Consider the following 14,063-nt stretch of genomic DNA (forward strand, 5'->3'; position numbering starts at 1 on the left):
TGTGACATGAGAGAACTTGGGAAGGTTGAAAACCAGGCGGGCTGCAGCGTTCTGCATAAGTTGCAGGGGTTTGATGGCAAAAGAGGGGAACCCAGCCAATAACGAGTTGCAGTAGTCCAGACGGGAGAAGACAAGAGCCTGGATTAGGACCTGCGCCGCTTCCTGTGTCAGGTAAGGGTGTACGCTAAGGATGTTGTAGAGCATGAACCTGCAGCAGTGGGTCACTGCTTTGATGTTGGCAGAGAACGACAGGTGTTGTTCAGAGTCACACCAAGGTTCTTTGTACTCTGGGAGGGTGACACTGTAGGAGTTGTAAGTGAAATGCTTACTTACAAACCCGTGATGGAGAGGTCTACTACTACTACTACCACTACCACTACTACTACTATTTACAGTTATCCAGAGTGATATATTTTGATATATTCTAAATATATGGCTCTGTTGTTATCAACATTTGATTATATTTCAAACAAAAAAATGTAAGTTCTCAGGCAATGAGCAAGGGGTGTCTTCCATAGCTATAATCAAATATCCAGATTTTTGCTAATGAAGATCAAGTTTGTATACTGATCCTGATTAACTGATTTCACATAGAAAGGATATATATATATATATATATATATATATACCTTTATTTAACTAGGCAAGTCAGTTAAGAACACATTCGTATTTACAATGACTGCCTAATGGAACAGCGGGTCAACTGCCTTGTTCAGGGGCAGATTGACATATTTTTACCTTGTCAACTCGGGATTCAATCCAGCAACCTTTCAGGTTACTGGCCTAACACTCTAACCACTACGCTACCCGAGGCGTCATCTGTTGTCTTGTCATCGCAAACGTGAACAACCAGTAACAGGCACAAGATAGCTCACGTGTAGGTCTACCAGTCCTCCTGCTTCACTTGGGTCTAAAGACTGTGAAACAGATCTCATGCATGAGTATTTTCCATCACTGGTCTCTGCCTCTTGTCAATATGGACATGCATCACCCTCTACTGGGCAGAGAGTGTAACAAGCACTTCGGGACGTCTTTTCGGGAGGAAAATGTGCAGCACCGCGATATTTCATTTGTCGAATCAAAAGTGACTTTGAAGCGGAACAATGATGTAGCAACCAATGGGAATCAACGAAACAGGCGCGGACTAACGGATTTGCTACAAGATGGTTTGTTGTGATTTTGGAAGCTGGGTTTTGCCTGTTACCGGTTCACGTTTTTGTCGGATTATCTTGACATTTTAGGTCTACATAGCACAACTTGAATGATGAGTCTGTCTTTAAGGTATTTTGTTTATTATTCGAGCACAGTATTTAAACGATTAGATTACTACCTAGCAAGAACTGTGAAACAAACTAGCACCAACCAGCTAGATTCCTTGTTGCCAATGGTTGCGAGTTAGTGAGCATATCTAGCTAGCATTATATTTGACACAGTCTTCTTTCACCCCGGCTACGTTAGGTTTACAACTCAAGATATTTTTATTTTTGATAGTTAGCTAGCTATTGTTAGCTAGTAACCAACTGTGTTGGTCAACCTTAGCACCTGGCAGTGTAATATGTGTCTGTAGTTGCAATTAAGTATTTACACAAATCTCATTTTATTTGTCACATGCGCCGAATACAACAGTTGTAGACCTACAGTGAAATGTTTACTTACAAACCCTGAACCAACAATGCTTTAAGAAATCTTATAGTTTTAAGTATTTGTTGTTGTTGTAATAATTAAACAGCAGCAGTAAAATAACAATGTGGAGGCTATATACTGTATAGGGGGTACCGATACAGAGTCAATGTGGAGGCTATATACTGTATAGGGGGTACCGATACAGAGTCAATGTGGAGGCTATATACTGTATAGGGGGTACCGATACAGAGTCAATGTGGAGGCTATATACTGTATAGGGGGAACCGATACAGAGTCAATGTGGAGGCTATATACTGTATAGGGGGTACCGATACAGAGTCAATGTGGAGGCTATATACTGTATAGGGGTACCGATACAGAGTCAATGTGGAGGCTATATACTGTATAGGGGGTACCGATACAGAGTCAATGTGGAGGCTATATACTGTATAGGGGTACCGATACAGAGTCAATGTGGAGGCTATATACTGTATAGGGGGAACCGATACAGAGTCAATGTGGAGGCTATATACTGTATAGGGGGTACCGATACAGAGTCAATGTGGAGGCTATATACTGTATAGGGGGTACCGATACAGAGTCAATGTGGAGGCTATATACTGTATAGGGGGTACCGATACAGAGTCAATGTGGAGGCTATATACTGTATAGGGGGTACCGATACAGAGTCAATGTGGAGGCTATATACTGTATAGGGGGTACCGATACAGAGTCAATGTGGAGGCTATATACTGTATAGGGGTACCGATACAGAGTCAATGTGGAGGCTATATACTGTATAGGGGAACCGATACAGAGTCAATGTGGAGGCTATATACTGTATAGGGGTACCGATACAGAGTCAATGTGGAGGCTATATACTGTATAGGGGGTACCGATACAGAGTCAATGTGGAGGCTATATACTGTATAGGGGGTACCGATACAGAGTCAATGTGGAGGCTATATACTGTATAGGGGTACCGATACAGAGTCAATGTGGAGGCTATATACTGTATAGGGGTACCGATACAGAGTCAATGTGGAGGCTATATACTGTATAGGGGTATAGATACAGAGTCAATGTGGAGGCTATACAGAGTCAATGTGGAGGCTATATACTGTATAGGGGGTACCGATACAGAGTCAATGTGGAGGCTATATACTGTATAGGGGTACCGATACAGAGTCAATGTGGAGGCTATATACTGTATAGGGGGCCGATACAGAGTCAATGTGGAGGCTATATACTGTATAGGGGTACCGATACAGAGTCAATGTGGAGGCTATATACTGTATAGGGGGTACCGATACAGAGTCAATGTGGAGGCTATATACTGTATAGGGGGTACCGATACAGAGTCAATGTGGAGGCTATATACTGTATAGGGGAACCGATACAGAGTCAATGTGGAGGCTATATACTGTATAGGGGTACCGATACAGAGTCAATGTGGAGGCTATATACTGTATAGGGGGTACCGATACAGAGTCAATGTGGAGGCTATATACTGTATAGGGGTACCGATACAGAGTCAATGTGGAGGCTATATACTGTATAGGGGGTACCGATACAGAGTCAATGTGGAGGCTATATACTGTATAGGGGTACCGATACAGAGTCAATGTGGAGGCTATATACTGTATAGGGGGTACCGATACAGAGTCAATGTGGAGGCTATATACTGTATAGGGGGAACCGATACAGAGTCAATGTGGAGGCTATATACTGTATAGGGGTACCGATACAGAGTCAATGTGGAGGCTATATACTGTATAGGGGTACCGATACAGAGTCAATGTGGAGGCTATATACTGTATAGGGGTACCGATACAGAGTCAATGTGGAGGCTATATACTGTAGGGGGTACCGATACAGAGTCAATGTGGAGGCTATATACTGTATAGGGGGTACCGATACAGAGTCAATGTGGAGGCTATATACTGTATAGGGGTACCGATACAGGGGGCTACCGATACAGAGTCAATGTGGAGGCTATATACTGTATAGGGGGTACCGATACAGAGTCAATGTGGAGGCTATATACTGTATAGGGGGTACCGATACAGAGTCAATGTGGAGGCTATATACTGTATAGGGGTACCGATACAGAGTCAATGTGGAGGCTATATACTGTATAGGGGGTACCGATACAGAGTCAATGTGGAGGCTATATACTGTATAGGGGTACCGATACAGAGTCAATGTGGAGGCTATATACTGTATAGGGGAACCGATACAGAGTCAATGTGGAGGCTATATACTGTATAGGGGGTACCGATACAGAGTCAATGTGGAGGCTATATACTGTATAGGGGGTACCGATACAGAGTCAATGTGGAGGCTATATACTGTATAGGGGGTACCGATACAGAGTCAATGTGGAGGCTATATACTGTATAGGGGTACCGATACAGAGTCAATGTGGAGGCTATATACTGTATAGGGGGTACCGATACAGAGTCAATGTGGAGGCTATATACTGTATAGGGGGTACCGATACAGAGTCAATGTGGAGGCTATATACTGTATAGGGGTACCGATACAGAGTCAATGTGGAGGCTATATACTGTATAGGGGTACCGATACAGAGTCAATGTGGAGGCTATATACTGTATAGGGGGTACCGATACAGAGTCAATGTGGAGGCTATATACTGTATAGGGGTACCGATACAGAGTCAATGTGGAGGCTATATACTGTATAGGGGTACCGATACAGAGTCAATGTGGAGGCTATATACTGTATAGGGGGTACCGATACAGAGTCAATGTGGAGGCTATATACTGTATAGGGGTACCGATACAGAGTCAATGTGGAGGCTATATACTGTATAGGGGGTACCGATACAGAGTCAATGTGGAGGCTATATACTGTATAGGGGGTACCGATACAGAGTCAATGTGGAGGCTATATACTGTATAGGGGGTACCGATACAGAGTCAATGTGGAGGCTATATACTGTATAGGGGGTACCGATACAGAGTCAATGTGGAGGCTATATACTGTATAGGGGGTACCGATACAGAGTCAATGTGGAGGCTATATACTGTATAGGGGGTACCGATACAGAGTCAATGTGGAGGCTATATACTGTATAGGGGTACCGATACAGAGTCAATGTGGAGGCTATATACTGTATAGGGGGTACCGATACAGAGTCAATGTGGAGGCTATATACTGTATAGGGGTACCGATACAGAGTCAATGTGGAGGCTATATACTGTATAGGGGGTACCGATACAGAGTCAATGTGGAGGCTATATACTGTATAGGGGTACCGATACAGAGTCAATGTGGAGGCTATATACTGTAGGGGGGTACCGATACAGAGTCAATGTGGAGGCTATATACTGTATAGGGGGTACCGATACAGAGTCAATGTGGAGGCTATATACTGTATAGGGGTAGTCCGTGGAGCTATACAGAGTCAATGTGGAGGCTATATACTGTATAGGGGGTACCGATACAGAGTCAATGTGGAGGCTATATACTGTATAGGGGTACCGATACAGAGTCAATGTGGAGGCTATATACTGTATAGTCAATGGGAACCGATACAGAGTCAATGTGGAGGCTATATACTGTATAGGGGTACCGATACAGAGTCAATGTGGAGGCTATATACTGTATAGGGGTACCGATACAGAGTCAATGTGGAGGCTATATACTGTATAGGGGGTACCGATACAGAGTCAATGTGGAGGCTATATACTGTATAGGGGGTACCGATACAGAGTCAATGTGGAGGCTATATACTGTATAGGGGAACCGATACAGAGTCAATGTGGAGGCTATATACTGTATAGGGGTACCGATACAGAGTCAATGTGGAGGCTATATACTGTATAGGGGGTACCGATACAGAGTCAATGTGGAGGCTATATACTGTATAGGGGGTACCGATACAGAGTCAATGTGGAGGCTATATACTGTATAGGGGGTACCGATACAGAGTCAATGTGGAGGCTATATACTGTATAGGGGGTACCGATACAGAGTCAATGTGGAGGCTATATACTGTATAGGGGGTACCGATACAGAGTCAATGTGGAGGCTATATACTGTATAGGGGTACCGATACAGAGTCAATGTGGAGGCTATATACTGTATAGGGGGTACCGATACAGAGTCAATGTGGAGGCTATATACTGTACAGAGTCAATGGGCTATATACTGTATAGGGGTACCGATACAGAGTCAATGTGGAGGCTATATACTGTATAGGGGGTACCGATACAGAGTCAATGTGGAGGCTATATACTGTATAGGGGGTACCGATACAGAGTCAATGTGGAGGCTATATACTGTATAGGGGTACCGATACAGAGTCAATGTGGAGGCTATATACTGTATAGGGGTACCGATACAGAGTCAATGTGGAGGCTATATACTGTATAGGGGTACCGATACAGAGTCAATGTGGAGGCTATATACTGTATAGAGGGGTACCGATACAGAGTCAATGTGGAGGCTATATACTGTATAGGGGTACCGATACAGAGTCAATGTGGAGGCTATATACTGTATAGGGGGTACCGATACAGAGTCAATGTGGAGGCTATATACTGTATAGGGGGTACCGATACAGAGTCAATGTGGAGGCTATATACTGTATAGGGGGTACCGATACAGAGTCAATGTGGAGGCTATATACTGTATAGGGGAACCGATACAGAGTCAATGTGGAGGCTATATACTGTATAGGGGTACCGATACAGAGTCAATGTGGAGGCTATATACTGTATAGGGGGTACCGATACAGAGTCAATGTGGAGGCTATATACTGTATAGGGGTACCGATACAGAGTCAATGTGGAGGCTATATACTGTATAGGGGGTACCGATACAGAGTCAATGTGGAGGCTATATACTGTATAGGGGGTACCGATACAGAGTCAATGTGGAGGCTATATACTGTATAGGGGGTACCGATACAGAGTCAATGTGGAGGCTATATACTGTATAGGGGGTACCGATACAGAGTCAATGTGGAGGCTATATACTGTATAGGGGTACCGATACAGAGTCAATGTGGAGGCTATATACTGTATAGGGGGTACCGATACAGAGTCAATGTGGAGGCTATATACTGTATAGGGGTACCGATACAGAGTCAATGTGGAGGCTATATACTGTATAGGGGTACCGATACAGAGTCAATGTGGAGGCTATATACTGTATAGGGGTACCGATACAGAGTCAATGTGGAGGCTATATACTGTATAGGGGGTACCGATACAGAGTCAATGTGGAGGCTATATACTGTATAGGGGTACCGATACAGAGTCAATGTGGAGGCTATATACTGTATAGGGGTACCGATACAGAGTCAATGTGGAGGCTATATACTGTATAGGGGGTACCGATACAGAGTCAATGTGGAGGCTATATACTGTATAGGGGTACCGATACAGAGTCAATGTGGAGGCTATATACTGTATAGGGGTACCGATACAGAGTCAATGTGGAGGCTATATACTGTATAGGGGGTACCGATACAGAGTCAATGTGGAGGCTATATACTGTATAGGGGGTACCGATACAGAGTCAATGTGGAGGCTATATACTGTATAGGGGGTACCGATACAGAGTCAATGTGGAGGCTATATACTGTATAGGGGGTACCGATACAGAGTCAATGTGGAGGCTATATACTGTATAGGGGTACCGATACAGAGTCAATGTGGAGGCTATATACTGTATAGGGGGTACCGATACAGAGTCAATGTGGAGGCTATATACTGTATAGGGGGTACCGATACAGAGTCAATGTGGAGGCTATATACTGTATAGGGGGTACCGATACAGAGTCAATGTGGAGGCTATATACTGTATAGGGGGTACCGATACAGAGTCAATGTGGAGGCTATATACTGTATAGGGGGTACCGATACAGAGTCAATGTGGAGGCTATATACTGTATAGGGGGTACCGATACAGAGTCAATGTGCGGGGGCACCGGCTAGTCCAGATAATTGAGGTAATATGTACATGTGACTAAGTGATTCATCGACTAACTCATCGTGTCTATAGTCAATCTATGCTATTTCTTTGTTTTGACACAACACCTGACACTGATGTTCAGGACTGAGCTGGCAGTGGATAAAACCAAGCGGAAGAAGAGGAGAGAGTTGACTGAGGAGCAAAAGCTTGAAATCAAAGAGGCGTTTGAGCTGTTTGACACAGACAAAGACAAAGAGATAGATTACCATGAACTCAAGGTAAACGTCTACCTACAAGTTACCTTATAAATGTACTAGTATTCTGGTGTCCGTCTGCTGTCTAATATGACAGGAAAAGTATCATTCTTAACTCTCTTCCTCTCTCTCACCCAAAGGTGGCAATGAGAGCTCTGGGTTTTGAGGTGAAGAAAGTGGATGTGCTGAAGATACTAAAAGATTACAACAGAGAAGGCAATGGCAAAATAACTTTTGATGACTTTAATGAAGTCGGTAAGTTCCTGCTGTGTTTAATTTCATGTTGTATAATTACACACTATTGGAATAGTTCCATGCCTGATATTAGTGTACATTCCCTTTGTTGGTGTGTGCCTTTATCAATGCTGCACACTTTCTACTCCTCCTGTATTCCCCCTCATAATCCCCCCTTACCTCTTCCCTGTCTACTGTACCCACATGGAAGAGGTAGAGACCCTGAATGATCTCTGATTGGACAAAATATGATATGTAGAGCAGACATGCTTCTCTGTACTGTAAGGGATCATATCAACTCGATTCACTGAATGTAACCCTCTGTGTTTATCCATGTTATTTGTCTCAGTGACAGACCGTATGCTACAGCGGGACCCTAAGGAGGAGATCCTGAAGGCCTTTAAGCTGTTTGATGATGACGACTCAGGGAGGATCAGCATGAGGAACCTGAGACGTGTGGCCAGAGAGCTTGGAGAGAGCATCACAGATGAGGAGCTGCGCAGCATGATCGATGAGTTTGATACAGACGGAGACGGAGAGAGTGAGTACACACAGGGAGCAGACACGGCATACATGCGCACACACACTCACACACATTCAGCTTAATAACCATCCATTTCAAATGTAAAAGTGATGTTCAAAACAAAGTTTTCTCTCTCTTTCTCCCAGTAAACCAGGGGGAGTTTGTTTCCATAATGACTGGAGACTCCTGATTAGTGAGCAGCTGCTTTGGGGGCTTGGCTAGGAGGCTGAGGCTGTATATTCACTGTGGGATGGATGGGTCCCCCAGGTCACTGAGGAACTTCTGGAGAGGTTACCTTGTCTCCTTTCCTTCATCTAAACTGACTTAAAATATCTGGCCAGGTGAAGGAGAGGAGGTAAGGAAGCCACTGTAGTCTATTTGGACTCATCGTCTGGCCCAGTAGCACTGCTTTGGTTCTTGTCTTTTTTTTATAAGTCTGATCCAACTACAACTATAGATAGTGTATGTTATTTTATTTTTAGTACGGATCTTTCAAATGCAAATGGTATCCCCCCCAAAAAGAAGATTTGCTTGCTGTGATTTATGTTTGTTCCCTACAGAAAACTGTAGAGGTTATATTACAGGTCATCTCTCTGAAACATTCCAGGTAAACTTCAGTTTTCAATAGTATTTCTGGATGGTGGTTTAAACAGCAAATACAAACAGGTTATACACTCCCACATTTTGTAGTTTAATAGAACATTTTATTTGATTATTACCTTGTTTCTTTGTGTTATTTATTTGACATAATAAACCAAATTTGACTGACGTCTGCTCTTAACCTCTGTTATGGTCTGTAATCTCTTGACAAAATGGGTGCAGACTTCACACTGATGCAACAGGCTGGTCTATCTGGCAGTATGTGACGGTCTGCTGTTGATCCAGGTGCAGACTTCACACTGATGCAACAGGCTGGTCTATCTGGCAGTATGTGACGGTCTGCTGTTGATCCAGGTGCAGACTTCACACTGATGCAACAGGCTGGTCTATCTGGCAGTATGTGCTGGTCTATCTGGCAGTATGTGACGGTCTGCTGTTGATCCAGGTGCAGACTTCACACTGATGCAACAGGCTGGTCTATCTGGCAGTATGTGACGGTCTGCTGTTGATCCAGGTGCAGACTTCACACTGATGCAACAGGCTGGTCTATCTGGCAGTATGTGACGGTCTGCTGTTGATCTGGCAGTATGATGCAACAGGCTGGTCTGCTGTTGATCCAGGTGCAGACTTCACACTGATGCAACAGGCTGGTCTATCTGGCAGTATGTGACGGTCTGCTGTTGATCCAGGTGCAGACTTCACACTGATGCAACATCTGGCAGTATGGTCGGTCTCTGGCAGACTTATGATGCAACAGGCTGGTCTATCTGGCAGTATGTGACGGTCTGCTGTTGATCCAGGTGCAGACTTCACACTGATGCAACAGGCTGGTCTATCTGGCAGTATGTGCTGGTCTATCTGGCAGTATGTGACGGTCTGCTGTTGATCCAGGTGCAGACTTCACACTGATGCAACAGGCTGGTCTATCTGGCAGTATGATGCAACAGGCGGTCTGCTGTTGAGGCTGGTCTATCTGGCAGTATGTGACGGTCTGCTGTTGATCCCGGTGCAGACTTCACACTGATGCAACAGGCTGGTCTATCTGGCAGTATGTGACTGTCTGCTGTTGATCCAGGTGCAGACTTCACACTGATGCAACAGGCTGGTCTATCTGGCAGTATGTGACGGTCTGCTGTTGATCCAGGTGCAGACTTCACACTGATGCAACAGGCTGGTCTATCTGGCAGTATGTGACGGTCTGCTGTTCATCCAGGTGCAGACTTCACACTGATGCAACAGGCTGGTCTATCTGGCAGTATGTGACGGTCTGCTGTTGATCCAGGTGCAGACTTCACACTGATGCAACAGGCTGGTCTATCTGGCAGTATGTGACAGTCTGCTGTTGATCCAGGTGCAGACTTCACACTGATGCAACAGGCTGGTCTATCTGGCAGTATGTGACGCTGTGATCCTGCTGCAACAGGCTGGTCTATCTGATCCAGCTGTGCAGACTTCACACTGATGCAACAGGCTGGTCTATCTGGCAGTATGTGACGGTCTGCTGTTGTGACTTTCAATCACGAGAGAGAGGTGTTGTATTTCTCAAACACTGCATTGGACAAGATCATTAATTGACTTACCATATACACACTGCTGATGAGTGAGGTGAGGCAAGAACCCCTGTAACATCATCTATCATACCTGTTAAGTAAAGATGAGTTACAATAAACTTGAACTTGAAAGGAAGCCTTGTTGGAGAGCTTATACAGTGAAAGACATGATACTGAGAGCTCAACTGTCTCTCAGCAGAATGCTCCCTCTCATTTTGGTTTCATACAAAACCCCAGGCAGGCTGGTTTTAGATGAAGAGTTTCTGTCCCATAGTTGGCCTTGTGTTTTAGGAGGGTTTGGATCTTTTCTCTGGTTTGTGTTTGATTACCCAGTTTGCTTAGGTAATGACCCCAGCCAATCAGATGATGACAGGGTGGAGGATTCTTGGAGTTTCCTCCCTGTAATTGGAGGGTTTGAGGTTTCCGAGGCCAGATGTGTGTGTAGCCCACAAGGGGGAGATGGAGTTTCTGGGGCGGTTTCCTTCTGGAGTGTGTGTGCGTGCACGCGCGCCTTCGTGTGTGTCTTTGCTGCTGAGTGACTCTCTGGCTGGACAGTTTGCCCTTACCGAACAGCTGAGCATGTGTCAATGCAAGGGGGATATTTAACACCCATCCATAGAGATGGATAGAGGACTCATCTTTGTATCTGTGCCATTATAGCGGCTGTGACCGCATGGGCAGCGCCATTGAGGCAGTCTCCATTTTGAATTAGTAGATTTTCTTCCCGATTGACTGATCCCTCCTGATGACCCGGTTGGACATGACTCCCAACAGGGTCACCAATGAAGGTTAAAATGGTAGAAACCCTCAATGGCACTATCGATGTACAGCCTTTTGGCCACTAGAGACTTTTATTCATTCTCTAGGCACCAGTCCTACTTTTTATTTTACTAAACAAGTCAGTTAAGAACAAATTCTTATTTACAATGAATGCCTACCCCGGCCAAGCCCTAACCGTACGACGCAGGCCAATTGTGCGCCACCCTATGGGACTCCCAATCACGGACGGTTGTGATACAGCCTGTAATCATACCAGGGTCTGTAGTGACGCCTTTAGCACTGAGATGCAGTGCCTTAGACCGTTGCATCACTCGCGAGCCCTACCCTCAAATAAAGTTAGATTTTATTTGTCACAAGCGCCGAATCTGTAGACCTTGCCGTGAAATGCTTAGTTACAAGCCCTTAACCAACATTGTAGACCTTGCCGTGAAATGCTTACTTACAAGCCCTTAACCAACAGTGTAGACCTTACAGTGAAATGCTTACTTACAAGCCCTTAACCAACAGTGTAGTTCAAGAAGAGTTAAGAAATTTATTTTTCCAATAAACTAAAGTAAAAATTTAATTTAAATTTAATTTAATTTAAAAAAGTAACACTAAATAACGAGGCTATATACAGGGGGTACAGGTTAGTTGAGGTAATTTGTACATGTAGGTAGGGGTGAAGTGACTATGCATAGATAATAAACAGCCAGTAGCAGCAGTGTACAAAACATTATTATTATTTAAAAAAATGTTACCTTTTATTTAACCAGGTAAGCTAGTTGAGAACAAGTTCTCATTTACAACTGCGACCTGGCCAAGATAAAGCAAAGCAGTGCGACACAAACGACAACACAGAGTTACACATGGAATAAACAAGCGTACAGTCAATAACACAATAGAAAAAAAAAAGTCTATATACAGTGTGTGCAAATGGTGTGAGGTAGGCCATAGTAGTGAAATAATTACAATTTAGCAGATTAACACTGGAGTGATAAATGAGCAGATGATGATGTGCAAGTAGAGATACTGGTGAGCAGAAAAGTAAATAAAAACAATATGGGGATGAGGTAAGTAGATTGGATGGGCTATTTACAGATGGACTTTGTACAGCTGCAGCAATGGATTAGCTGCTCAGATAGCTGATGTTTAAAGTTAGTGAGGGAAATATAAGTCTCCAGCTTAAGTGATTTTTGCAATTAGTTCCAGGCACTGGCAGCAGAAAACTGGAAGGAAAGGCGGCAAAAGGAGGTGTTGGCTTTGGGGATGACCAGTGAGATATACCTGCTGGAGCACGTGCTACTGGTGGGTGTTGTTATCGTGACCAGTGAGCTTTACCTAGCATAGACTTATAGATGACCTGGAGCCAGTGGGTGTGGCAATGAATATGTAGCGAGGGCCAGCCGACTAGAGCATACAGGTCGCAGTGGTGGGTGGTATAATGGGCTTTGGTAACAAAACGGATGGCGCTGTGATAGACGGAGAGTTCAGTCTAGCCAGACACCTAGGTATTTGTTGTTGTCCACATATTCTAGGTCAGAACCTTCCAGGGTAGTGATGCTAGTCGGGCGGGCGGGTGCGGGCAGCGAATGGTTGAAAAGCATGCATTTGGTTTTACTAGCGTTTAAGAGCAGTTGGAGGCTACGGAAGGAGTGTTGTATGGCATTGAAACTCGTTTGGAGGTTAGTTAACACAGTGTCCAAAGAAGAGCCATATGTATACAGACTGGTGTCGTCTGCGTGGAGGTGGATCAGGCAATCACCCGCAGCAAGAGCGACATCATTGATATATACAGAGAAAAGAGTCGGCCCGAGAACTGAACCCTGTGGTACCCCCATAGAGACTGCCAGAGGTCCGGACAGCAGGCCCTCCGATTTCACACTGAACTCTGTCTGCCAAGTAGTTGGTGAACCAGGCGAGGCAGTCATTTGAGAAACCAAGGCTATTGAGTCTGCTGATAAGATGTTAACATGCATGAAATCAAGTTTTTTTTTTTCGATTACAGAAGTCAACAAATGAGTGCCTGTGGACACGCAGGGCCTGGGTTAACCTCCACATCACCCGATGAACAGAGCAGGAGTAGGATGAGGGTACGGCTAAAGGCTATAAAAACTGGTTGTCTAGTACGTTGGGGACAGAGAATAAAAGGAGCAGATTTCTGGGCGTGGTAGAATAGATTCAGGGCATAATGTGCAGACGGGTATGGTGGGGTGCAGGAGGTTGCAAGAGAGGTTGCATCTCTGGATGGGCTAGTTATGCTGGGTGAGGTCACCGCATGTGTGGGGGGTGGGACAAAGGAGGAATCTGAGGTATGTTGAGTGGGACTAGGGGCTCCACTGTAAACTTAAACAATGATAACTATCCTAAACAACTGTATACTAGGCATATTGACATTTGAGAGAGACAAAGCGAGGCATAAAGCAATCACACGTGTTGATTGGGAGAGCAAGCTAAGACAGCAACGGGTAAGACAACAGCTATCAACTAAGACAACAACAACCTGTAAAATGGCGATGAATAGGTAGAGAGGGTTGGTTAACTACACACAGGGCCTGAGTTCGGGGCTGGGGC

General features: G+C 44.6%; 1 protein-coding gene across 1 annotated transcript; it reads left to right on the forward strand.

The window, feature by feature from the left end:
- The first annotated feature begins 1,136 nt into the window (after positions 1-1,136).
- On the forward strand, positions 1,137-9,361 carry LOC115119068 (centrin-3-like). Its single transcript, XM_029647804.1, has 5 exons — positions 1,137-1,281; positions 7,712-7,847; positions 7,964-8,078; positions 8,407-8,598; positions 8,727-9,361. The coding sequence occupies exons 1-5, from the start codon at positions 1,262-1,264 to the stop codon at positions 8,768-8,770; spliced, it is 507 nt and encodes a 168-aa protein (XP_029503664.1). The 5' UTR covers positions 1,137-1,261; the 3' UTR covers positions 8,771-9,361.
- The last annotated feature ends 4,702 nt before the right edge of the window (positions 9,362-14,063 follow it).

This window comes from Oncorhynchus nerka, linkage group LG4 (assembly GCF_034236695.1).
Source record: "Oncorhynchus nerka isolate Pitt River linkage group LG4, Oner_Uvic_2.0, whole genome shotgun sequence".
Taxonomy (NCBI): domain Eukaryota; kingdom Metazoa; phylum Chordata; class Actinopteri; order Salmoniformes; family Salmonidae; genus Oncorhynchus; species Oncorhynchus nerka.

Bases quoted from the DNA above. Each gene is read 5' to 3' on its own strand.
- LOC115119068 (XM_029647804.1), top strand. From the start codon at position 1,262: ATGATGAGTCTGTCTTTAAG. The intron at 7,848-7,963 runs GTAAACGTCTAC...TCTCACCCAAAG, and splicing joins TAGATTACCATGAACTCAAG to GTGGCAATGAGAGCTCTGGG. The intron at 8,079-8,406 runs GTAAGTTCCTGC...TATTTGTCTCAG, and splicing joins TGATGACTTTAATGAAGTCG to TGACAGACCGTATGCTACAG.